General features: G+C 41.7%; 3 protein-coding genes across 4 annotated transcripts; 1 reads left to right on the top strand and 2 right to left on the bottom strand.

Moving 5' to 3' along the window:
- Positions 1-2,503: 2,503 nt before the first annotated feature.
- LOC115678830 (zinc finger protein BRUTUS-like At1g18910) lies at positions 2,504-9,437 on the top strand. 2 transcript variants are annotated; one of them, XM_030602286.2, is made up of 12 exons: positions 2,505-2,955; positions 3,966-4,184; positions 4,509-4,703; positions 4,782-5,092; positions 5,205-5,436; positions 5,647-7,262; positions 7,363-7,581; positions 7,684-7,821; positions 8,150-8,384; positions 8,471-8,530; positions 8,776-8,847; positions 8,931-9,437. In XM_030602286.2, exons 1-12 carry the CDS (start codon positions 2,641-2,643, stop codon positions 9,030-9,032), a joined length of 3,714 nt encoding a protein of 1,237 aa, XP_030458146.2. In that variant the 5' UTR covers positions 2,505-2,640; the 3' UTR covers positions 9,033-9,437. The 2 variants fall into 2 exon arrangements, 1 of the variants encoding a protein (XP_030458146.2); XR_008818332.1 differs by lacking the exons at positions 8,471-8,530; positions 8,776-8,847; positions 8,931-9,437 and having other exon boundaries at positions 2,504-2,955; positions 7,684-7,886; positions 8,150-8,185.
- Positions 9,438-9,563: 126 nt separating this feature from the next.
- LOC115678831 (LOB domain-containing protein 27) lies at positions 9,564-11,084 on the bottom strand. The gene is made up of 2 exons (XM_030602287.2): positions 10,127-11,084; positions 9,564-9,974 (listed from the first exon to the last, which is right to left on the bottom strand). The coding sequence occupies exons 1-2, from the start codon at positions 10,867-10,869 to the stop codon at positions 9,872-9,874; spliced, it is 846 nt and encodes a 281-aa protein (XP_030458147.1). The 5' UTR covers positions 10,870-11,084; the 3' UTR covers positions 9,564-9,871.
- Positions 11,085-12,002: 918 nt separating this feature from the next.
- On the bottom strand, positions 12,003-21,389 carry LOC115678789 (uncharacterized). The gene is made up of 15 exons (XM_030602223.2): positions 18,498-21,389; positions 18,295-18,423; positions 18,024-18,215; positions 17,891-17,943; positions 17,495-17,804; positions 17,215-17,314; positions 16,938-17,135; positions 15,965-16,063; positions 14,819-15,015; positions 14,482-14,697; positions 14,129-14,398; positions 13,861-14,008; positions 13,646-13,779; positions 12,929-13,015; positions 12,003-12,790 (listed from the first exon to the last, which is right to left on the bottom strand). Exons 1-15 carry the CDS (start codon positions 21,099-21,101, stop codon positions 12,704-12,706), a joined length of 4,824 nt encoding a protein of 1,607 aa, XP_030458083.2. The 5' UTR covers positions 21,102-21,389; the 3' UTR covers positions 12,003-12,703.
- Between the last annotated feature and the right edge of the window lie 5,599 nt (positions 21,390-26,988).

Below are 26,988 nucleotides of genomic sequence, written 5' to 3'. Positions count from 1 at the left end.
AACCGAGAACTGAACTTGTTTCCATGATTGGTTCGGTTCGATTTTAGGGTAGACTCGAACCAGTTGCACAACTCTATTCAGTTTAACTGTATTTGAAATTAGTCAACACGGTTTTCCGTTGCCCACAAATCTCCCACATCGCGAATTCATACATTTTGAGCACATTCCAAAGAAACCTTCAAGCTAAACCGAGTAAGATTTTTAAGCAGACACAGCCAACTGCCGTCCTCGAATTAGAGCTAGCATCGGAACTTAACATTGTTAGGATTTGACGCACAATCACAAAGGAAATAGAGAGTAAAAGCGAGAAAGAGAATTTGAGACGTAAAGTTTTATTTTAGTTCACCTTTAAACTAGTGCTACGTCTAGCTAGGTAATTCACTATAATTAGCACATCGCACATCTATGCTATATCTCTCAATTACAAGAAAAAAAGAATATTTACAAGTAATAATTTGATTCAAAATAAGAAACCTATTTCTAGGAAACCTACTCCAATTAGGAATTCATTCAATTAGGAAACTTATTCAAAATAGGAAACATAATTGAATTAAGGAAGTAATCCCCATAGGAGTATGAACCACACCCCAACAAATATTAGGAATTTGCAACGTTTTGCTTAATTGTGACCTAGTCTCAAGAATTCCTTGGGAATCAAGATCTTAACCTATTCTTTTCGAGGCCATATGTCTTAAGGGTTTCATTAATTCGACCATCCCCCCACGTTTTGCAAAATACAAATCTTCCATTAGTTGGACCACGTAATGTGAAGGCATGGCATTGTATTTTAGTTGCATTAAGTCTTGAAATACGAACTCCATCGTTCACTTTAACATTCGATTTTTCCAAATTGCCCGACGAGCGACGCAATATAAGATCTCGTGTGAAATATCACAAATTGAGATTGATCGATCTTTTTCATCGAAAACCTCAAACGGGTATAATCTTATCGCGATTCTTCATGTTATAAATTGAATTAGACTCCATCCTACGTATAGCCATCCATATTTTGTACAAAATAGCTAAGTAGATCTACGCATTGCGTTGACCGTCGACCTCGTTGATGTGTGATTTACTTATTTGACTAGGCCGAGTTCGTGTGGGGAGGAGGCCAATCGCCACATCCGCTGGCGCCACGTCACCGGCTCCACACGGAAAAGGCGTGGGCAGCACGTGGACGGCCCGCGGCGGCACGCGCCTTCTCGCGCGCGCAGTACGGACACGACCAGACGAATATCAAAAGCAAGTATGACATAAGAGACATAATCCACGACCAACTGATGACGTCATATACTTGCCGGACACATTAGATCTAAATATAATATGTGCATGGATATTATATGTCCCAATTGGCAGCGGCATGAACCTTGCGTGGGGTGGACCCGATGAAAACAACTATATTAAATTAATTCGGCTTGGTTCGCCCCGGATTGAATTTATTAATTGAACAATAATTATTCGACCTAATTCCCTTCAAAACCACTTACTGTAGGTCTGATCTCAATTCTATCCTAATTTTTTTTCAGTCCAAATTTTTAATCCAAACTTTTTTCTCATAAAAAAACACAAACTTTGTGTCGGGTCTCAGTTCCGGCCGAACCTTTTGTTGTCTCATAAAGAAACACCAACTTTCAATCAGGATCTGAATATGACCCCTTGTTAAGTTTCTACCCAATGATGCGGTTAAAAATTCGATGGATCATTCCAAGTGTACTCAACGGAAACTTGATGAGGGCCAGATTTTAGTATCGACTAAAAATTGATGTTTTTACGAGACAAGCAAATTTAGGTTAGGATTAGGACATGAGTTAACATTGGTGTTTATCTCATGAAACAAAAAGAAAAAAAGTTTGAGTCAGAATTAGGACTCAACTGAAAGTTGGTGTTTATTCATGAGAAAAAAAAAATTCCATCCATAATAGAAGCTCGACCTAAAGGTTGTGTTTTTTTATGAAAAAATAAGTTCAAGCCAAAATTGAGACTCGAGTTTGTGTTTTTTTTTTTAAGGAAATGGGGCCGTAATTCTTCTCATTTTTCAAGAGAAACAAATTTGGGCTAGAATTCGGACACTAGTTAAAGTTAGTTCTTTTCACGATAGTAAAAAAGAAAAGTTTGAACCGGAATTGGGTCCCAACTGAACATTTGTCCTTTTTTCGTGGCAAAAAAGAAGGTTCGGGACATAATAAGAACTCGACTTAAAGTTGGCGCTTTTTTATGAGAAAGAAAAAAAAAGAGAGAGTTCGGGTCAGAATTGAAACTCGAGCCGGTCTTTTAGAAGCGGCCCCGTGAGCTGTCCATCGCTTGTGCGTGGCTTGATCGTTTCGTTTCGGAATTCAAACGGTCGACCGGCGGGACGATGCATGCCGTAAGATTCGAGACAAGAAGAAACGTTGGCTCCTAAGGCCGTTAGGTACGACGTTGCTGTCGCCCCCTCCGGGTCAACCGATTTTTAAAAACGTAACCGAAATTTAAAAATGCTCCCCCAAAACCTTCAAGAACGACTGGGAGTAGCTACAGAACCGAGAACTCCTCGAAACCCCGTCGATAAATTTCACGCCACATCTTCTTGTTCTTCCTCTTCTTCTACGACTCTCTCTCTCTCTCTGTATACGGACCCCCACATGTTCGATCTCACGGGACATGGGGGGCGGCAAATCTCCCGAATGCCCGGCCGGCGCCGAGGAGGAGGAGGAGGACAAGGAGGAGGCGGCTGCGCCGCAGCTCCTGCGGGAGGCCGAGGAATCTTTCTCCGGGATCCGGCTCGCGGACGCCCCGATCCTCCTGCTGGTCTACTTCCATAAGGCGTTCCGCGCAGAGCTTGCCGAGCTCCGCCGTGGCGCGGCGGTCCTCGCCGAGATGGGTCCCCAGGGTCGCCAGGAACGCCTGCGGGAGCTCCGCGGGAGGTTCGAGTTCTTGGTGCTGGCGTACGAGTACCACAGCGCTGCGGAAGATGAGGTTAGGATCAGGATCAGGCATTGTATTGTTAGGGTGTTGATTCTGTTATACATATAGTTTATTCCTTATCGTTTTAGCTTGGATGCTGAGAAAGGCAGAAGACAACAGTGCCTTTTTCAATCCTCTAAATTTTGGGCAATCTTTAGTTATTTAAGTGTCTGAGAGAAATGACCACCTGACTCGTTTTGGTGTTGTGTTAAAGAAATCGAAACTGGTACCAAAAGTAATCGCGGCGATTAGCTTAAACTCGGCTTTATAGTCGAAGATCGAGAAGAAAAATATGAGAATCTTTGTCAGGTCAAAAGGTCGTGCCTGCCTGTGACTATATAATTGGATCTCTATGCAACTTGAGCAATGAGCTTTATCAGCGATACCTTTCACAAAGAATATACAGCTTTATTCAAGGTGGGGTCTGGGAAGATAGTGGGAAGTGATTCAAAACATTAGCTCAGACAAAAGAACATCATGTCTGGAGAATTGATAGCTCTGGAAAGAGGAACAAATTGATTACTCTTACGTAGAGTGCTCTATGCTTTTCTTCTCCTTTCAATCATAGTTCAGCGTCAAAATCATAGTTGCTTTTCTAATTCACCTCGAAGGGGGAATCAACACTATCATTTTGTTGTCCACTGCATTCATGCACATCAACACAGCTTTAGTGGAGTTCTGCAGAAACTTCTGAGCTCTCGGACCATTCAAGATAAGAAAACCAATTGACTGTCGGACCACCAGAAAGGGTGCAAATTGATAATCACTTTGAAAAGGCTGAAAAAAAAATCAAATGCCTCCATTCCGTGTTAGCTGACACTTAAGTTAAACTTGTATCTGTGGTTAGTTCATAATTGGCATACTCATCAACCTTTAAAAGATGAAAGTCAAACTGGGCCATGCATTATCTTAATCTTTGCGACATGTCCTGAGCATAGGTATCTTAACTTTTAGATACTTTATTAGGTGATAACCATAATGATTCTATTACATAAAGTGGTTCTTTGCTGTTTCCTTGACAGGTTATATTTCTGGCATTAGATTCACATGTACAAAATGTGGTGTGTACATATTCACTCGAGCATAGAAGCACAGGCGAACTATTCAACTCGACCATTCTATTCTTTGATTTATTGATGGAGGATGATGATAATGAGCCCAAGCCATATCAAGAGCTCGTGCTTTCCCTCGGCACCATCCAGTCATCCATTTGCAAGCATATGCGTAAGGAAGAAAAGCAGGTAGCGATTACGATCTATCCTTTTTTATATTTTGGACGGTTGAAGAGTATAGTGATGGAAGCTACTTGAAGACGAGTAGATGCACAGTTCGTTTGTACTGTTTAGCACGTATAAGGATCTGATGATGTCAAAGCTGTTTCTTTTGCCCATTCTATGCGCAAGGAAGCTCACTTTTTAGTTGCTAGACATCGTGTCAAACTATAAGAATGAAAATGGGACTTATTGTACGAACTGATACCCTCAATATTTTTCTGAAATATTCTCTCATCGATTAACTTTGTTCTGTTTACTTTTTTCTTCTGACTTCAATTTACATGACTTTAGGTGTTTCGGCTGCTGATGCAACGATTTTCCCAGAAAGAACAGGCTTCACTTGTTTGGCAATTCCTATGCAGTGTCCCGGCCATGCTTCTAGAGAATTTACTTCCATGGATGATCTCCTTCATTTCCCCTGACGAACAGGAACAAATCATCGATTTTGTTAAGGACACGGTCCCCAAAGAAAGCCTGCTGCAGGAGGTAGGCCAATGCCAAATCTTTTTGAGGCACCACGTTCTACTTCCTGTGTTTAATAAGTTCAAACCTCTTGTGCAAAAGGTAATAATCGGCTGGATTAGGAAGAAAGATCAATCATACTTGACGGACAACATTGAAATCAGAGCAATGCATGATTTAGATGGCAGATCTGCAAGTGCGGAAAGCACTCTCGAGCAGCAGCGAATGAGTGTTGGAAAAATTCCAAAATTCTCTCTGATTGATGGTTTCAATATTTGGCACGGCGCCATTAGGAGAGATTTGGAAACAGCACTAAAGGCGCTCCATCTACTCAAAAGCTCAGGGGTGTTTTCCAATTTGTCAGCAGTACTTTTGCAGCTGAAGTTCCTTTTAGATGTGGTAGTCTTTTATAGGTACTCATACTCTACGTTATTTCTTCACATGTTCCCGTATTGAGGGCTACCTCGTTTCTGTTTTTCTATTTCCTGATTTTTTATGTTCTTTATGCGTCTTTCCAACTTGCAGCAATGCATTGCATCAAATCTACTATCATGAACTAAATGAACTAGCCAATGGCCGTGAATTTTCCTCATTTGATTGGTTTGTGTACGAGAGCCAAATTGGACGTCTTCAACAGTTGCTTCACATTGATGCGCAAGATGAGATGCTCCGATGCAATTATATAGAGCAGCTTTCCTGCGAACTGAAGTTGTTTCTAATGGAAATCAACAGATTCTTTTCTTACCAAGAGACAGAGGTACACTTTTCCAGTCCACTATGGCCCCTAAAGAGTTAAGTTGGACCAACATTTCAATGCAGAATTCTACCGAATTAGGACAATGAGGGTTGTTAATATCTTTCTAGATTAGCACATTCACATATTGCTTTTTACACCAGGGAGTTGTTTATGTTTCCGAACCATTTTCAACTAGGATATCGTCATGCAGATTATTTCAGCTTTTGTCAGGTACTTAACGTGATTAGCAAAAACTGCAGTCATGAAATGCAAATGCAGCTTCTGCACACGAGCATATGCACGTTGCCTCTTGGATGGATCAAATGTGTGATCACTTGGTTTTCGGCTCAATTATCTGTGGATGAATTGAGGTCCATTCTTCTTAACATAAAACAAGGAGACAGTACGGTTGGCAGTTCTTTCACCTTTCTACTGCACGAGTGGTTCCACATCGCTTGTTCAGGCAAGAAATCCATTGATGAATCCAGGACGGACCCACAATATTTGTTCAAAACAAGGTTGTTTACACTGCCCGAACATTTCAAGGGAGAAGCTGAGTATTCTGCTTCAACCTCACAATCGAATAATAAATCTTGCAGAGAATCTTATCCCAGGTTATTGGGAACTGATTCGGCCGCTCTGATTAAGTTGAATACATCTCACTCTGGTAGAATTGCTTGGAGCTCGTTCTTTTCTTTGAGGCCGAAGGCATCGGATAACTCTTTAAAGTTTCCAGCAGTGAAGAATGATGTCATTTCCAATATGGATCGGTGGGAGCCAGTCAATATTATCTTATTCTTCCACAAGGTTATGGAGAAAGATCTTACAAATCTTGTCCAAAAAACACTTCAACTAACGGAAGATGCCGGTTTCCTTGAAGATTTCCGTAAACGATTTGTTCTATTATGTAATTTGTATCAAATTCACAGTACTACGGAGGATGAGGTAGCTTTTCCAGCTTTAGAAGAAAAGGGCAAAGTTCAGAACATATGCTTCTCCTACACCATTGACCACAGACTCGAAGCTCAACACATTATCGATATATCGTCCATTCTGGATAAGATCTCTAAATTGCTCATTTCTTCAAATAATTCTGATTTAAGTGTGAGGCAAAGGCATCGTCATCTTTGTTTGAAGCTTCAGGATATGTGCAGGTCCATGCATAGGATAGTCTCTGATCACATCCGAAATGAGGAAATTGAAATTTGGTCGTCAGTTAGGGAATGCTTATCTGTTGCAGAACAGGAAAAGATCATAGGCTGCATGCTTGGTAGAATAAGAGCAGAGGTACTACAAGATATGATACCATGGCTTATGGAATCTTTGACACCCGAAGAACAGCAGACATTGATGTCCACATGGAGACACGTGACGAGAAACACGATGTTTGACGAGTGGTTGCTGGAATGGTGGGAGGGGGATAATGTGGAGAAGGAGGTGGAATCGGATATCTCGCCTTCAAAGACTGCAGATCCTTTAGAGATAATCTCGACGTATCTATCCAAAGACTTCCTTGAGGAACACGGGGAGAAAATTTGCAACCAAGTAGTTAACTTTCCGCAAGGGCATGCTACCATTTCCAAATCCAAGCAACTGAAAATGAGCGCAGTTGATAAAGCAAAATTGAATAGGCATAAGTCTGATGTGGAATATTCCAAGTGCACAAAACTTTCTAATGGTGATGCGGAACCAAATAAACATCTGCAAGTCAGCCAAAAGTCCGAGCACCAAGAGAATGTTTCTGCGATGAGTCAAGAAGAACTGGAAGCTGCAATTAGGAGAGTGTCCCGTGATTCTTCCTTGGACCTGCATAAGAAATCATCCATCATACAGAATCTGTTAATGAGGTTGCACTTCTGAATCATCATTACTTTTTTACTCCCACTTTTAAGCAATGACTAGACTACCCAATTAACACAGTTTTCTCTATCTTGCATGAATATCCAGTCGTTGGATTGTTGCACACCAGAAATCTAACTCGGCTGTCACTGTCTCAAGCGATGGAGAAGAAATACCCGGTCATTCTCCATCCTATCATGATCAGTTAAAGACGACTTACGGATGCAAGCACTACAAGAGGAACTGCAAGCTTCTCGCTGCATGTTGCAACCAACTCTACTCGTGCAGGCGATGCCACGATGAGGAAAACGATCATTCAGTTGACAGGTGCGTGCAATATGACATGATCCGTGAGCATCTTCTTCTCTCATAGTTTTAGGTTCTAACTTTAGTACTCGGCACTTTGGCTGATCTTTTGATGTGATACAGGAAATCCATAACCAAAATGATGTGCATGAAATGTTTAACGATTCAGCCAATTGGAACCACATGCTCAACAGCTTCATGTGATAATTTAGTGATGGCCAAATACTATTGCAGAATCTGTAACATATATGACGATGAAAGGTGAGAGAACGTCTCTTAGCAACTATAGTTGTTGGTGGGAACAGCCCTCAATGCCATAACATGCAGTATGTCCTGCTCTTTCCTTTAACGGGGAAACAAGTTACATTGATTACCTGCCACTAGTTGTGCATATTTGTTACTGCAAATATATTCCTGCTCTAATTTTCTTCAAATTCTCTTGCTATATAGAGAAGTGTCACAACTCACAGATTTTTACTTAACAGAATAACATGACCCATTTTTATATGCATTAATTCTCGCTTTGTTGGATTACTCGGTAAGATAAGAGTTTGTTGGCTAAGGCTTAAAGATGGAAGTTATTTCACAGGGAAATCTATCACTGCCCTTACTGTAACTTGTGTCGCGTGGGAAAGGGATTGGGCATTGACTACTTCCATTGCATGAACTGCAATGCTTGCATGTCGCACTCCCTTTCAGTTCACAAATGCAGACAGAAATGCTTAGAAGAGAATTGCCCTATTTGCCACGAGTACATTTTTACATCGAACTCTCCAGTAAAGGCCCTCCCCTGTGGCCACTTGATGCACTCGGCATGTTTCCAGGTATGCATTTCTTCTTTGTCACTGGTCTTCATGTCTCTCCATACAAATATTTCACTTTAGATTGACGATTCTCGTTCTGCTTCCAGGAGTATACCTGTACTCACTATACTTGTCCGATTTGTAGCAAGTCTCTAGGAGACATGCAGGTTAGTTGCCCGATATTCTGATGTGCTCTTTCTCTCTCTCGCATTAGCAGGAATGAGCCTTCTGTTGTTCTCTAAGATCCTTTGACATATTGATTATACTTCCTTTCTTAATGTACAAGGTTGTTATTCTTGATTGGCATGACGCCGTCATTGTTGGTCGACAAAATGAAATGCGAAAAGGAGTTTACAAGAACCGAGCATACACGGGATTTATTTGATAAATATTAGATTTCAACATCGTGCAGGTTTATTTTCAAATGCTGGATACACTCTTGGCCGAGGAGCAAATGCCAGATGAGTATTCTAGCAAGACCCAGGTTGATGTAGCTTAATGCTTTAGTTCGCTTCTTCTCTTGTGAGTCCTTACTTACATCGAAAATGACAGAAAACGTATTAACAGGTTATTCTCTGCAACGACTGCGAGAAGAGAGGAAGCGCATCTTTTCATTGGTTTTATCACAAGTGCCCTCATTGCGGTTCATATAACACAAGGCTGCTTTGACTCCAACCTAAGACGCATACATATCAGATAACTCTCCTTGACATTCAGATAGCGCAAAAAACAATTCTGCATTTTGCCTGACGTAGAAAACTATCTCCATCTCCTGAGGAGGGAAATGGAAGAAGCAAGAGTTTGCGATCCGTCAACATGGGGGAATTGGGCTATGTTCGAGTAATGTTGCTTGTTTTTCTTGTTTAAGTGGGTTTAGGTTCGCATGAGTTTCTCCATGTATCTGCTTCACATGATGCAGAAAAATCCAGTGTTTGAGGAAATAGAAAGTTCACCTTTTCATAGTGGGAAAAGATGAAATGGGTGGGAAGAGCTTCTGGTGTGCCAACATTGCAACAAGTTAAGTCACAAATGTTTGTGCCAAGTGCAGTAATGTTATACAGTACGACGGCAGTGCCATAGAAGCTCCCGGCCTTAGATATCTCTGAAATGATCGGTAGGATTTTCATCCAATAACTGGTCCTGCTTGAGCTTTCTTAAAGTAGTTAAAAAGGGACTCAAAAGAACAACAACAACAATCAATGAGCTCAACGACTTGATTTGTATTGTACATTCCACAGATGCTTTTGCAGTTGTTTAGAGACAAACCATCGCAGAGATTATCCGATCTCATCATGCGTCACTGGCTTCGTTCATAACAATTGACCATGGTACGATAATTTTAGGCATCAAGCAGCAAAGTATGTCGTGTCTATCATATGCATACAGAGTGACTATACGATGTTCGGAATTTCTTAATAGGAAAAAGGAGAAGTCGGAAAAGTCGGGAACTGCAGTAACAAAACTAATGAACCGAAAAAAAAAGGGTAGACCCTTTGAGTGTTGTCCGATCAGTTGACACTGGTGAGGCTGAAGCACGCTGCGGCGCTCTTCAATTCGTTCTTGCCGGCATGCTCGATGGATTGCCTCGTATCCTTCAATGACGATTCCGAGCTGCATAAGCGGTTAAACTCTTTACTTCTTCAATGAAGAGAAACAAGAAAAGGTAAATAGCATTGAAGTATGATGAGGGCGTTCAAGCATTTTGCTGTTACTGTATTAGATTCGACGAGACTCCTAGCTGTTACGTGAAAGAAGAGTCGTACCTTGAGTCGCATGCCTCTTTGGAATCCATATAAGACTGTGCATCGTCAATGGTGTCGAAGAAAGGTTGGAGTTCATTGTAGTCTTGGACTATTTCTTGCTGCACGCCCATCGGCTGCGACGCAGCCATCTGAATTGTGTTGCTGTTGTCGTAATTCGCGTATTGATTTTGCATCCACAAGGCATTCTCGACATTGTCCTTGGGAACCATGTCACTGGAGTTGTCGTAACCAGCGACGCCTCCATTGTCGCCGCAGTGATTCTGCGGAGCGGGCAAGGCGGCCACGGCGCTGTACTGCTGCTGCGGGTGGTGGAACAGAGGAAGCGCGCCGTTTGGCGGGGCCATGCCTAACTCCAACTGAGAAGGCACGTCTTCGGGGACAGGAGAGATCTGGTTCTGTTGCCTGTACATCTCCAGCTGCTCGTAAATGGCGTGGAGCTCTTCCTTGGCCTGCTGTATCTGGTAGTGTAGGCTCTGGATGAGGCCGTAGCAACCGTGCACGGGGTACCAATCGCGCATGTTCGCTTGGTCGATGATGGATCTCATGGCGATGTGCTTCTGGCTAGGATGCAGGCCTTTCAGTATCTTCAGGACGTTGCTCACGCCGAACAGTTTGTGCACGTTCCGGAAGATCTCCGGTTGGTCAGCCGGGAAGAAAGGAGCTAGAGGGCAGTCCGGTTTGCACTTCCTCCTCTGGTACTTGCACGCCGCGCATGCCTGGCTCGCGCCACCCTTCAGGGTCATTTCCCTTCCTTTTTTACTACCTCTCCGACACTAAGGGAACTTCTCGGGAAGCGAAGCGGGGATGGACGGGAGTTGCTAGAATTTATCGATAGGGCGCTCAGAGAGAAGAAGGGGAAGGTGTGGGAGGAAGTTGGAGACTGATATAGCGAAGGAAGCATGGTGTGAATGAGTCTGAAGAGAGACTGAGTAAAAGGCGAGGCCGATTTCGACGGACGTGTTTCCTGAAGTTTTCTTGTTGGAGAGTTTCAGAAGAGAGTCCTATTCTCTTGGAAGATCACTACACATGTCAGCCCGAGTTTAGAAAAACGCATGAAGTTTTGTGTGGTCGAGAATGTCTCGCCGCCCTAGGATTGCACAAACGCAATCGTTACAGCGATTCAAAACATATGTTTGTTGTAGATGTCAACCTCTCATTGTAATCGAGCTCAACATGGCATTGGAGAAGAAGAATGCATATGTTTTACATTGTCGACCGGAGTCGACACCTGAAATTTACCTGTTACATAAAAAAAAGAAAATGACATAAATGATCCCTAAACTTTGGCCCTATATGTAATATGGTTCATGAACTTTAAATTTATTCAATGTGATTCCTAAACTTTAGCTCAATATTCAATGTGGTCTCTGAACTTTCAATTTGTTCAATATGGTATCTAAACGATCAATTTATTCAATGTAGTCCCTAAACTTGATACATGTTCAATTTAGTCATTGGACTATAATTTGTTGCTTATCTTAAATTAATGGAATGACAACATTAAACAATTTCATATAGTTCAAGGACTACGTTGACAAAGTACCAAAAAATCCAAGGACCACATTACACATTTGGCCAAAGTTCAAGAACTATTTGTTTCATTATCCCTACGGAAAAAAGTCATTGTCTAACCTGGCCTAAACCTAATGCCGCAATTTTACCGGGGCGGCTTATTATACCATCGCAACCAATGAAGCAACAGAACAAACACTCTCAAATGGGATTCCTTTCACTAGACGTAAAACCGACATCCAGTACCGACATCCGGTTCAGTTCATGGACGGCGTGCCTCGGAAATTGCCATCCATGTAACAGAACCAAGTATACATTAATCTGTAGAAATCACAAGGACTTGACTCTGTACAGAATTCCGACGTAACAGAAAAAGCTATTTTTATTTTCCCCGTCAAATAATTTCATGACATACAAGAATACCTTTTCGCAGTCATAGACGTCGAAGGCCACGGGCCATGCTGTGACTTATACACAATTTAAACTTGGGGAAAATACTCTCATATAAGCATATGTAGAGAGCTTTTGAACCTAGAATAATTATCAGCTATAACAACTGGTGTATACGCCTGCCAACGCCTGGATGTACCACTTCCCGAGATGCCGTCGTGATAGGCTCCCAAATATACATGGGCAGACAAACTCGTACCTACAGTCTTTATCCTCGGCAAACCCACCTTATTGGATTGTCAAGCAAGCTTTAGGATCGGACCCTACTTCTCAATAAATCTTGTCGAAGAACACGGCTTCCTCCAACCTCTAATTTCCTGGAAGACCAAAATTTCAATACATTGTTCCTCCTCTAGGGAGTACCCAGTGCTCCAAAGCAAAATCCAATGTTATCGTCAAAACTTCTCATTTTACACCAAACTTCACTTCGTATGAAGTCTTCTCTCAACTTCTTTCTAAAATGCTGGCGACACGTAATCGTTATCTGAACAGCAAGAGCTTTGATATATCCCGGTATGAACAGTTTCTCACAATTCGAAACCAGCGAAGCTCCCCTAACATAGATGTTTGAGTTGTCCAGCGCCCGCAAAAGTATGGAGAGGAAAATTAATCAATCTATTTCACAGCTTCAAAAAACAAAACCTGAGGTTGCAAATGTCCCCTCTCGCACATTGTGAGAACATCTGCCCAGCTACCAATTACCTATGCAATCAAATACAGATATCAACATCTTTCTTGGGAAAGAAAACAAAAGATGCCCAAGCTGTAAATTTAAAAGGTATAATATTTTGCCAATTGTGCAAAAACAATCTCATGATTGAGATGAAATGTTAAACTTACTTTGACGGTTTTATCATCATACATGATCCACTTTTCATGTTCATAACTATAGGCAAAGCAATGGTAATGTTGCCCATAGTAGCAAACCTACGTACAAAATGAGAAGAAAAAACCCCCAGTTACAGAGAGAAGAGAATGAGAAAATCTGTGTACATTATCATAACACCGGAAAATATCTGAGGACAAACTAATGCTACCATCAAGCAGCGACTATACAATAATAACAGCTACAATGGCATGGAGATTGTACGAGCACACAAGACTATCTCATTAGGTAATGACCTCAAGCTTCTCCGCCAATAACTACTAATTAGTCAGTCATATGCCAGTATTGCCCTCAAAGTTTCAAGCATGTAGATTTGGACACTAGCATCGCATAAAGTGATTAGTATGGGAAGGGGAAAGTGTGATGCAAAAAGCATTTCCAAAGGTAAAGGCGTTTTCCACTCTACAAAACCTCACTTGGTTTACATTCACAGCGTTTTCTACTTAAAAGGAAAGGAAAACACCATCAGTGGGCAGCCCATACCGAGAAGAGGATTACTCCTATGTTCTTTTGTTTTGTTCTTTTTCTTTTTTCTGAAAGTTGGATTACTCTAAGCTCATGTGTAGGGTCTTGAGGCAAAAACCCTACTGCATACCAATGGAAGCAAGTAACGTAATCTCACAAGCAGGATCTTAGGGGAAAAACATATCGAGGATAACAAATATACGTACCACTGAAACCAAGTTATGCATATGCTTAGGATCAAGACCACGATAGAGGACGCTGATATCTATCTCAGTACTGAGGGCTGACAATGTTGCTGCTATGTCATCAGCACTCTCGCATGTGTTCTGCCAACCTACAACTGCAACACGAAATCAAATATATATATGCGCAATCAATTCCGATAAAAAAGGATGCTTTGACCTCAGCTGCCAAGAATTACCTGTAGTGAAAACATGGGGTGCAGTAGACAGGAAATGATGTATGTGATTGAGCTTCCCACAGCCACCAGACACTGGATCACAAGCTAACTGATGGTTCATCTCCACAAGATTTAAAAGCTCATCGAATGAGCTCTCCGCAGACATGACCTGATAGATATGGGGGAAGAGGATTAGCAAAGTAAAATTTATTTGAAAAAATGATTGACTCTCATCATTAACCTTAGAAAGTGGCCAGTGAAGAAAATCACTAATTCCAATAAGACATACCTTCATTGTTCTGAGGGCATTGGCATTAATATTATGAAAGAACGAAGTATAATTTGAGTGTCTGGATTCCGTTCCGCAATTGTAGCAATTCATTCGCTCAAAGATATCCATTCCAAAGAGAGAGTGTACAATAGAAGATTTACAATCCCGAGATCCTCTAGAATTACTCTCCTTGGATTTATCATCAGAAACACTTGAACAATACGTAAATGACCGGTCAAGGCATTCAAAAATTACTCCCAAGACTTCAGAAGCATCATTCATCTGAGCCTGTTTCATTGCTTTAATCTGTCAGAGTTCCTCCAATCTCCCATTTAAAACAACCATAAAATAGAAGGAAAGAATAAGTCTACCTCCTGGAAACAATTTTTATCCGGGTACAAGTTACTTAAAGCTATTCTCAGAGGAGTTGGAGCAATAGCTTCTTTCTGCGCATCTGCAGTTGCTGTGCTCAGAGCAGTGAAGATATCATAAAGGGCACATACAACACAAGGATCTCCCTCATGGGCGTGGTCTAGTGTAGATCTTTTCAAGAACTCATTGCGGAACTGCCTTAAATGCCACAGTGACTGAATAAATGCACAGAATAGAACAAAAAGTCAGGTTAGTGTAACCTTGGAATCATGCAGAAACAGAAGCTTGCCATAGAAGGAAATGATTAGGGTAATAAATTGCTTCCATAAAACCTACCTGTATGATTACATTCAGAAAGCAATTATATTCACCAATTTCGTTCTGCAATCCTGTACCAAACAAATCTGCCCCGTGTTTGGTTTCTATTACCACCTCACCATGTATAACACCGTCATCATCTGCAGTTCTGGATGGCTTGTGTGACCTCAGTAAACTAGAAGCCAAAGGGGACTTCTGATGTGCTTGGAATGTGTCTGAAACAGAAAGCAAAGTCAGTATTTTGCTTTTCCAAATGCAGAAGTGTGCCTTCGTGCCCACGTGCTCGTGCGTGCGTGTGTGTGAGAGAGAGAGAGAGAAAGGGAGATAACACTAATCAACATCAACCGCAAAAGAGTAATGTTCTAAGAGTGATAACCATTACACACACCTAAGAAGAAATTCTATTGCCCAAAGGAAGTTGCGTTGATGCCATTCTATCTAGCATTTCACCTATAAGACATCAAACCCCTGTCTACACTGTCTCCTAGAATAATGAGTGATGTTTTCCATGCAATCTCTTTCTCGTGAAATTGGTACTTTTTGGGTTATTCCATCTTGTCGAACTTGCTTCACTTTTCTCCCAATCGGGGCCAATTTTCCAATAAAAAAATGCCTGAATTCATACAAAGTCACGCTTGGATACAGGTCAACCTTTTTTTTGTTGGTCAAGAACATACAGGTCATATATGATACTTAGTGTTGTGTTTAAGTTTAGGGTTCAGGAAAAAAATTGTACTATCGCTCCTTGCTCTTAATGTTTAGATTACAAGTAGCCACAAAAAATTGTTATCTATCATAATCAGATTATCAGTAAATCAGATGGTCGGCAATGCAACCGACGAAAGCATGAGACATCATATTCAAAGCTAACACGGATCACCTAATGATAGCACAGAAAAGAATCTGAGCGCCCTTAAGAATAGTCGCACTTATAAGCTTTAAAAATTGCCTAGTGTTCTGCACAATTTGTGATGATGATGTATATCACCAAGAAAAAAAATGTCAATGCAATGGCAGCCAATAGGAAAACATGCTAAATTATAGTAGTCAATCAGAAAAATTGATCTCCTTACATTCAACAAAAATTGCTGATAAGTATAGTCATCAACAGACACAAAGACAAAAAAAAGAGAGGTCTTGCAAATAAACTATGAAGAAATTTACCAAGACTCTGGCTAACAGCTTTTTTAAGGTCAGCCTGAAATCTTTCTTCATCATCCTCCTCTGCTTGTAATTGTCTCAATGTCTTTGTCTGATGTCCTCCTAAAGTTGATTTTCACCATAACAATCAGATTTAAAATCCACAACAAGAAAGAGATGCACTTTTCCTAATATCTCTAACAAGAAATTTAAACAAGCTACTAGAATGGCTCCAAAGAGCTCAGTTTATCTAAAATTCAACGAACATATGTTCTTCCTCCCTTGTGCATTGTATGATGTGCCAATATTGAATTGGAGAATACTTATAGGCTATTAAGGCTTTGATGAATTGTGAACTTGAAGCGAACACCGAACAGGTGATTAAAAAAGTACTCAAAAGAAGGTAACTTTTTTTAGGCCAAACAGTAAAAGCTAAGTTTAAGTACTTTCTCTTGAACAATATTAGGAATGAAAGTAATTTGACCAATTAATAGGTTGCCTCTTGTTTCCACTCCTATTCTCTTCGTTTGATCGAGCAGGGTGGTTGTTGAGGGAAGAGATGGAAAGGACTCTTATGTTCTAAAGAACCATGCCAAATGTGAAACAAGCTCTCTTAATCTTTTTGCAATTTTTAAGATTAGTTCATTTTCTTAACACATTGTTGCCAATGATTAGGACATCAGCCAATTCCTTCCAGAAATACAAGCTTCATAAAAAGGATTTTTTAAGGGGCACTTCCTTAAATTATAACTTATGTCCTTCCAAAAATATAAAATGATAGCTTTTGCATGCTTCATTTTCTTATGATACGGAAACTTACTGCAATTCACTCATGTTCATGTCTTCAATGAAAATTTAAACTTACTATATTGTTTGCTTAACAAGTGCTCTTAGAAGTCTCTTTAACAAGATCCGAGTAAAAAATCAACAACAAAACTAACCCATGACGTAGAAATAAGTAACTCTAGATCGGACATTCAGTGACATACAAACATACCGCCACCTGCATCTTGGTTATTTTGGAATGGACCCTCAACATGTGCATTCCCAGCTTCAACATTTTCTTTTCCCAAAGGAAAACTTCCATAGCTTCCCTCCAATGGTTTGGTGGAACTCTTATGGCGCCTGCCTCTCCTTCCTGTTCGTCTATCAGAGAGCAAAACACCTTCCTCAGAAAGTCTTCCATAGGGAAGGCCTGCAAAATGGAGAAAAGATTTGATTGATCTGAATCAAAGTGCAAGCCTCAATCTGCATAATTCTTGTTAAATTGCAACCTCCTTGAACTTTCGCCTCATCTGTACTTTTGTTCTTCAAATTATCAGGATACACTGAAGTGGTCTCATGATTATTTGGCAGGTCATTCTTCAGTCCCAACTGTCATGAAAATAGCAAACTCGTAAAGATCCTGCTGGAAATTCTAGGTGAAACTATCCATTAAAGAAAGCAGGTGATTCCACTGTGAATAAGCAGAAAGTGTTCAAGTAAACAGTCCAACATCTATATTGAAAAGTATCTCCAAAACGACAAGTAACAAAGAGCAGATGTTATCTTTACCAGAAAAGGAGATTTGAACTGTTTGTGTCCATTTTGATAGTCAGCTTGACTCTCCGAAGTAACATCAGGATATACTTGATCCAGCTTCAAAGACGTGGTGGATTTTTTTTGTTGCTCAGCAAGCTGCCTCTTTTTGGCTTCATTCTCAATTCGTCTCTGGTACTCCAAAGTTTCTTCAAGCTTTCTTTCCTCAGCTTCAAGCTCAATTTTCCTTCTCATTTCCTCTTCCTGTTCTTTCAAGTCATCATCATTCATATAAGCTATGATATCAGAATCTGGCCGGTCGCCATCAGATGCCACCGATGGAGAACTGCATCAAGTGGAGTTCAAGAGCAGTTATAGCCATATCGCATTTTATTTTCCTTACATGTAGTGACATCAAATCAGCAAACTTACTCTGGTTCATCAGTCTCTTGGGAAAAGATTAGTTGCTCATCAATTCCACAGGCCTATTGAGAAAAAAAAGATCAGTGAGAGACTAAATTTGTATTAAATACCCTCAACGAAGAAAAGGTCATGGTGCTGAAACCTTGGTGGCCTTGGTTTTTCTGTACCCTTTGTGCCTTTTCCTATCCTTTGTCCTCTCTTGTGTATGCCTCAAAGTGTCGCCTCCTACTTTAGAGACTTTTTGTGTATCAAGGGCAAGTTCCGCCAAAAATGCCTCCCTCGCAGCATCAGACTTCTCGGTCGCATCTTTCTCTGCTAGATACTCCAAGTGTGTCTAGCAAACAGCACAAGAGGTGCAAAAGTAAGTCCCTACAAATGAAGCACCTAAGCAGATCAATAGCCTAGAAACCAACCTTCATGTACAACTTGACTAAAGGCAGCACTATCGACCGATAATCGTATGCAGAAAGAGCCTCCAGCTTAAGTTCCAATTGCTGCATCCCAGCGACATTTCGCATTATTTGAGCATCGATGTTGCTAATCTGCATCACCAAACAACTGAAAGCTCAATACAAGGGTAAAAGGCTCTAACGTTCAAGTATCCAATTAATCTAACCTCAGTAGAAAATTCTTCTTTCTGTTTCTGAATTGTAACTTCTATGCAAGTATCTACTTGATGCAGATAGTCTTTAGTTCTCCAATCCTCATCTTCCCCAGATTCCAGGTCACATAAATGAGAAGCTGCTCCGCTATAAGCATCATCATATCCAAATTGATTAGCATTCAAAGCTTCTGCTTCCCTTAGGACCCTTCCTATCACCTCTGACTCAATTCTATTGCCAACGAAAGTAAGGTCATTTTCATCGCCCTTAAGTTCCTCTCTCCTCTTCCTCAGAACAGACTCAAAGCTTCGGTACGCAAACTCATCAGCGTTCTCCCTTTTCTTAGCCTCCTCGATACAAAGGTCCTCCAGTGCTTGCAGTGCTTCTTCAAAGCCAATACGCTCACATTTTCTCTCACAGAGGTTCTGAAGTAAATAAAATTCCTTCTCAAGCATTTGGAGGATTTCCATTCCTTGATGTGTTTTCTCTTCTTTTCTGCGGTCCCAAGATGCCAATGGCTCCCCACTTGAGGGACCTGCATACATCCAGGACAACAGAGCATCAGCATCAGCATCAGCGCCTACCTTACCAGAAGTCAACCCAGCAGCATCATATGCAGCAGAGTCATGACTACTATCTGTTGTGCACTCTGTAGGAAGTAAACTTTCGTCTAGGATTAAGCATGACGCATCCCCGCTAAGGATGATTTTCTCCTTAATCTCTACTTCTTGTGATACAAAGTTAGCATCATCCGTGGGGCTAGTAGTCTTCTCAGAGTATCTGCTCAAACGAGCAGAATGACAAAGCTCCTGCAAGAATTTAATGATCTTCTTCAGTTGACTTGCTCCTAATAAGCATATGCGAGTCGGCCCATGATCCACCCCCTGGTGCAGGAGCTGAGAACCTGAAGTGATACCCTGAAGTTCATCTGCTGTAAACTGGAGGATCTTACCAAGATGGCTAGCGGCAAGGCATTTGTTTCTGATAAGAACCTCAAACAGAGAACGGATTCTTTCCAAGAGCTTTGCACACTCAGGATCATCCAACATTGGCCAGCTATCAATAAAAACCTGATTTGGATCTGACCCAACTTGATCAACGTCTTTATCAAAGTTATTACCGTCTTTATCGGTACAACCATTGCAATTATAACCAAAATCACTTTTAGCAGGGGAAGAATCCCAAGCATCTTTAAAGTAGTCATCGCAGTCATCTGCATTGTTCTCTGAGCAAAAGTCCTCATTGGAATTGGTGCCCTGACATTTCTGCCGATCTCCTAGCATCTTCAGTGCGGCAGAAAGATCAAGTGGTTTCCAAGAGCCATTAAGGATCATCTCAGCCCACTCGTTGTCAACATTTTGTGGCAAAACCGACTGCATTTTTGGTAGAAGGTTACCCATGTGCTCCTGAACGACATGCTGCATATGGGATTCCGAGTCAGGAAACTTTTCACTGCATCTACAACAGACCCAAAGCTTCCATGTCTTATTAGTCTCAGCATACTCCAAAGCCTCTGACAAAACCTCATTGGCCAAATTGTTATTTGCAGATCCAAAATATGCCTTGATATCGCAAATCCTAATCCTAAGCATCTCTTTCTTCTTGGGAACACTCAGAGTATTCCAATAAGACCGAACCCAATCTTTCCCCTCCGCGGAAGACCCGGTTTTCTTCCCAGGCTTACGTCCTCTCTGCCCACTCCCACCAGAAGAATCCAATCCTCTGTCACCCTCATTTTGCGCACCGGGAGTCTCAGATTTCTGCTGCAAAAGCCTTGCAGCAGCAACCCTAACTTCAATCTCCTTCCTCCGCTCCTCTGGCGTCTTAGTCGCCTTCTTTATCTCATTGGGCCTCCTGGGTTGAACTAACCGTACCTCCATCGGGTCCTCTGTGACCCTCCTAATGGGAATCAACCTAAACTTCTCTTCACCACCGATGTTCTTCATCCAAGTTGAGAGAGAGCCGATGCTGGACTTCTGTTTCAGGTTTATCAGCTCGCCCTGCACGTGCTCTATCCGCGCCTTGGCACTCGTAATCTTCTGCTGGCTCTCCTCCTGTAGACTCTCTTTAGCGGGATCAACAGGATTCTCAATAGCCAACGCTCTATTACACTCCGCAACCACTTCGTCGAAGTCCCTCCCTTCGTTTGCCGCCTCAAAAAGCAAATTTGCATAAAAATGCGCAAACTCGATGGAACTCGGGGACAACTCGACAGCTCTACGGGCAGATTCTATGGCATTCCTCATGTGACGCTGCTTCGCGTTAGGATCATCGATAATAGAAGCCACCTTGACGCACACCGTGCCCTGGACCCTATGAATAAAAGCCGAGTGCGGCGAGTACTCGTGCTGCGAGCACGACTCCTTCATCAGCCTTAGGGCTTTGGTGTGGTTCCCGCGCCGAAGCGCGTTTAGGGCTCGCTCGCACTCGAGCTTGATTGCGGAGAAATCCGAACCCTCCGATTCATTCCCCACCCCGGTCTTCACCCTACTCGAGATAAGGCTCGACTCACCTTCGCCTTGGCCGCGACCATCGGTGGCGGCGGCGGCGGCGGCCGGAGGAGCCGCCGCCGGAGACGGCTTGGACCTGGGAGCAGAGCTTCGCTTCTTAGGCCCCATGGATTGACTCCTCCGCGTCCGAATTCATGTAACTCGCCGCGCTACCGCCGGTGCACGCGCATCGGTCCCCCCCGCCCGCCCGCGGAGAACGCGACGGAGAGGCAATGCGAAGCGAGCGGGAAGAGCTCCGGCGATCGAGCGGCGGAGGAGGCGGCGGCGGCGGCGTCGGCGGCGATGCGATCGAAGTTCGAATGCGCGAGAGAGTCAGTGAAGAAGAAGAAGAAGAAGAAGAAGAGTGAGGGAAGCTCGCTCGGCACCTACTCACGCCATGGAAGAGAGAGGGTGTGGTTGAGAGATTAGAGAATTTGTAGGCATTAAGGAAGAAGAGTATTGTTGTATAAATAAATTTATTATTATTATTATTATTATTATTATTATTATTATATCATTATATTTTAGATTTATAGATTTGGATCTTTACTTTAATTTTTATTAATTTATGATTTTACAATAAAGTATTGATGGATGTGATTAGCATTATTCCTCGTTGTTCCTTTGAAGGTACGTACGAAAGGAAAAGATTGGAAGATAACATTTTGATAGGCGGTTCGGAAATCCTTTTCCGTGACAATATCATCTTTATCGATGATTTTTTATTTATCGATTTGACTCGTGAAAATCGCTGATTTACCATTTTGTAATCGTGCTTGATTGAGGACAGATGCATAAATCGACTTAAATATTAAAATTGAAATTTTACAGCATAAAAGAGTTCGACTTTTCCGATATCTCCCTTTTCACGTATATATGTGCAATTTTTCATCTACCGTGTCAATAATTCTTTCTGATTAGTAATCAATAACTCAAATGTTCCACAATAAACGAGTCTGCAAAAATTATAAGGTGTCGTTTTGTTTTCTTATAAACATGCGACTCGTGTATAATTTTGCTAGTATAATAAAGGAAATCCAAAATATGCTTTTAGCTTTAAACTTTTCCCAATAAATTTCATCTAAAACCCGTATAAGCATATAGCATTGAGCAAGGACAAAATCGTCATTTGATAGTGGCGGATTGTATCTTTAGATTACATTTTCCTTAAAAATCTAACACCTTCTTTGGGAAGGTTGTCGTCAATCAAAAGAATTCAAACTTTTAAAATTAAAATTGACGGGAAATAAAAAAAATATTTTATTAACACACTTGTCCAGAGGACCATAAGTTTTCGTATAATGATTAGCGGAGCATATTTGGAAAAGAAACTAGACAATAAAAATCAATAATATTGATTAAAATGAACAAGGAACTAATTATTTCAATCTTAACTTGGCCTTAATAATCACTCAGATGTAGGGGTGATCGATTTCCCGGGCAGTCCGGTTCCCATCCGTCGGTTCGGTCTAGTTCCTGGGTGGTGGTCCAATGAAACTAGTGAAGCACTTCGGGCTTTCTCGGCCAAAAGACAGAGCAAAGCAGGGGCGGCTTAGGAAAACTGAGAACGGTGCGGTGGTGATGAAGGCTTCGAGGGGGCCGCAGTGGCTGCTAGTGGACACCGTGAGACATAGGTACGGAGACAAGAATGGTGGGCAAACGTGGCTGCACATCGGGAATGATGCGCAACGATGACGGGACACGGACGGCAATGGGGAAGGCGGGCATGTCGACAAGGCTATGAGAACCACATGACTTGTTGAGATGCTTCGTTGGTGTAGGCGGAGCAGCGGTGGAACTACAGCAAGGCTCCGAGACTCAAAGCAGAGATGGACCGGGCGCTCATCGGAGCGGCGGGAGTGTTGGCCAGGGATGATGAATGGCGGCAGGTGGGGGACGGTGGCCGTGTGGTGGCCATGAGTGGATATGTGAAGGCTCTCTGATGGGTTTTCTTCTCTCCTTGCTCTCGGTTTTCTATCCCCAGTGAACGCGGGTGAGGGGAATGCGTATATGCTCGTGATTATGCTGTTATTTAATAAATAAAAAAATAATAAATAAATAAATCGATCCAGTCCAATCCGAGCGATTTGGTTCTCACTTGAAACTGGGAACCGGACTAAAAATTATGGGTTCCCCAGAGCAAGACTAGAGCTACTGGGAACCAGATCAAACCGGGCAATTCGATCTCGTCCAGGCGATTCCCGATTCAGGCGGTTCTATATGCTCAGCCCTGCCCAGAAGGTGACCTTTTGTTTTCTACAAGTGGCAAATTTGTAATTGCGAGTAAAAGTAACTAGCACTTGATGAGTGCGTGCGTGCGTGCGCGAGTCAAGTTCACACCGTCTTTTTGGTCCGAACGCTACTTTATGATTTCATGGCAAAAGGTACTTTCGTTTCAGCATGGCCGACCAAAAAATGATAAGGACTCATGCTAGATATATAGAGATAAAAGCATACTAAATTAGGGAATTATTTTAACCTTAAATTTTTGTACCAAAGAATTTCATGAATAGATCAATGTCTACCATCAAATCTTACCAGGATAGCTTTTTCTTTTTTAATTTAAAGGATGACGCATTTATTTAACAGTATAATTTTCGCGCGGTCGCATAAATATCTCCCGTTCGAGTCAAATGGGAATTGTTCTCGTCTCATGACATTTAGATCACCTTCTTGAAATGTTTCGAACCTAGTATAGTCTCTTTCATCGCACATTTTTTCTTTCATTTTTCTTCGTACATTGCTTAGCGCTCTTTTTGCGAGTATCAAGAGATGAAAGAGAAAAGTTTGGAAAGAAAAAATAACGATGTCAACCTGACGATAAGTGTTTGAGAATGACAATATGCTTCGCCGGAATTGCTATCGTGATGAAATATCCTTCGTCGAAAATAGTTCTTCGGCTTTTAACTAGAGATTGGGTCATGTGATGATTCCGGATAGAAAAGATCCAGGCAAATGAAGAAATCAACAACTTCACTTCGGATAGAACCACACAAACGCAAACCGTGCCGAAATTTAATGAACGATAAGATTTGGAAAGTGTAATTGTTAGAAACAAACCAAACATAAACATCCTATGCTGGAATTTAATCGACGACGAAGTTCGAGAACGTAGAGATATCATACCGGAATTTAATCGACAATGCAACACCAAGGATAAACATACATGTGAAATCTAATCAACGATGCAAATTTAAAAGCTACAATTAGGAGAGTAAAGTGCAGTACAGAAAAGTAAAAATATTGAAAGATAGTAAATTTGTTTGATTTTTGCGGGGCCTCCCAGTTGAATATCTAGCGGTATTTATAATGGTTTTGTCATAACTACTTTCTGATTTCTCTTAAGCAGTCTTTCATGGGCAGTTTTCTTCAATTGTCTCCATGTTCTCTTGTTCTTTGGCACTCTTCAGATACTATCCCCAAATTCTCTTTCTGGAACGGTTATCTTCCTAAAAACGAGCATCAAATTTGGCTGCACGATTTTGTTTTGGTGGTGATTGGTGATCGCACACTGATAATTGTCTCACTATCACACTGCTTCGCGGTTATGTCTTTTAAACCACATTGTCTAATATTCAAATGGCAATTGTTCCTTGAAAAAAATGCTCGTCCATGTCTTCCTAATCTCAATTGCCTTGCAATCGTGCTCTATCAAAAGCTCCATCACATTTTGATTGTTTTTCTTTGAATCGACAACCGTATAACTATGCTCTTTGCGTCTCTAAAAATCATCAGACGGCATCATTTACATCGCCATGTGTTGATAACTGAGTATGTACCACTGAGGTGCATTTATCGTCGGTTGGTCAGACGTCATTCTCTATAGTCATCGATAAAACGCTGCGCACATATTTCCTCTGCAACCATCCATGCTCATGTGCCACGCACGCGTTTATTAATGACTAGTAACCATTCATGCCCATGTGCCAAGCACGTGTTTATCGATCGCTTGATCAGATTTAGGTGTAAGCACAATATGATTATGATCCACAACTTCCTCTATACTAGAACAACGTACAAGAGTATCATCCACTATCAATCGTGTTCGCTTGTTTCGTGGAAGATAAATGATTTGGATAATATTTTCCTAAAAATGATCGTTTGTATCGTTTAAAGTAATTAGTTAAATGAAGAATGTCTTCATTATCGAGAACACTTCATTGTCTAAATACTTTCGTGGATAATATTTTTGTGGGTGACGAAGATATTCTTTGTTCGTTCATTTTTATAAGCTATAAAAACGATCATTATTATGAATCTTTTAAATCAATCATTCTCTGCGAGGCAAATGCATCTAGAAAATGAACACTCGATTCGATCGAACAATTACTTCTTGAAATCACAATGGCATCTATGAGCATCATTATCGTATGTTAGAAACCAGGAAAACTCGTTACATACCACGTAAGTGGTTTCCACGTCCTTTCCCACCAATTCCACATGATAGGAGTCATTGAGGATGCATTGACCGGAAAAAAAAAAACAGAGGAAATATTCTACATTTTTGCGAACGAATATTTTTAATCCGTCTAATCAAATCATGCTGCTCTCTCAAATTTACTAATGAGTTCCCTTGACACTAGACTGGACCGAATTCAGTCGGCGTGACCGTCGACAACACCAGAACCATGCGAATGCTCACGTCGACGTGTTTGTTAAAATTTAGCCAGTGTAAACAATATCGGAGGACGATACATGTAAGATTCAGCCAATGTGGACGTTCGCGTGGGCGTCCGCATTGGAAAAATCTCATTCACGTCTATTCCAAAGGCCACGCTAGTCTGATCTTGGCCAGATTCAGAGGCAAAGGGACTTGGTCGAAAAACTTGTGAAAATAGAAGGACTTAATTAGACGAACTAGAAGTACGGAAACTCAATCAGGAAAAGGCGTGAAAGTTTAGGATGAAAAGTATTCAAAAAGGAAATTGAGACTGTCTGACTATCCACTTTATCATGCCCTTGCTTGATGATGATGAATATGATCCGCTTGTTTAGAAGCTCATTTCTGGTCCATCATCTGTTAGTTCTGTTATCACACGCCAAAGACGAAGACAAATTCGTGTCATGAAAAATGAGAATTGTCGAAGGAAACGAATCGACAGTGTAGCGTTATGAATTTTTTTCCTGCATAAGCCACCTCTATTAGTGTTGATATGTACAGCAATCTTCTTGCATAGGTCACTCCTCTTAAGGGTGAGCAAAGGGATTTGACCAATTTGTACCGAGCCGTTCGGTTTTGGGCAATTCCCGCGGGAACCAATCTAGTTCTAGTGGTCCGTTCCCAGCACCAGATCTGGACCCACCCATCAGGACCATCCAGGCCGATTTTGTTTTTAATTTTTATTATTCCAAAATTTCCATAACCCTAATTCCCAAATCTTCTCTTGCTTAGACTCAGTCACACACGCCTCTCACTTTTCTCAATCTCAATCACGCAGTGCTCACGCCTCCCTCGCGGCTAGACGCCTCTCATACATGGTTCTTGATGATCATTATAGCTTTGTTCATGGAGATGATCATCATGTTAAGCTTTATCGCAAGTTTGTTCTATTAACATCACTCGTGCAATAGTTTAGACTATGCATCAACACTTGGAGTCGTACAAGAAATAAGAAGAAAAAAAAAGAGGAGATATGGCCGGTTCCTGGACCCACTCGAGGATCGGAACCGGATCGGTCCTGGATGGGTCCAGGACCAAGTGGGCATGTTCCAGATTTCGTAGATTGAAAGCCAACCCTTTCAGATCAGGATCGGGAACCGGCCCACCCTGGAACCGATCGCCCCTAACTTCTATCGTTTAAAATGCACTTCAGGAAATCAACGGATGATAATGAAAGGGGGCGTGGTTTGCATAAAAACCGGTTCGAATCCGGTTCTTACAGATCGGACCGGTCCACGTCTCGCTTGCTTGCCGCCACGTTCTACCAATCCGCGTCACGCAGTCAGGTTCCCTTCCTTGGGGGCCCCACTAGATATTTCTCCTCCCCATCCCGCCCCTTCTCTCTCTAAAAACTCC

Source organism: Syzygium oleosum, unplaced genomic scaffold (genome assembly GCF_021117445.2).
Source record: "Syzygium oleosum isolate NSW1041296 unplaced genomic scaffold, Sole_v2.1 Sole_v2.17, whole genome shotgun sequence".
In the NCBI taxonomy this organism is placed as follows: Eukaryota; Viridiplantae; Streptophyta; class Magnoliopsida; order Myrtales; family Myrtaceae; genus Syzygium; species Syzygium oleosum.
Note: the sequence above shows the minus strand (reverse complement) of the source record. Positions and strands in the feature narration are given on the sequence as shown.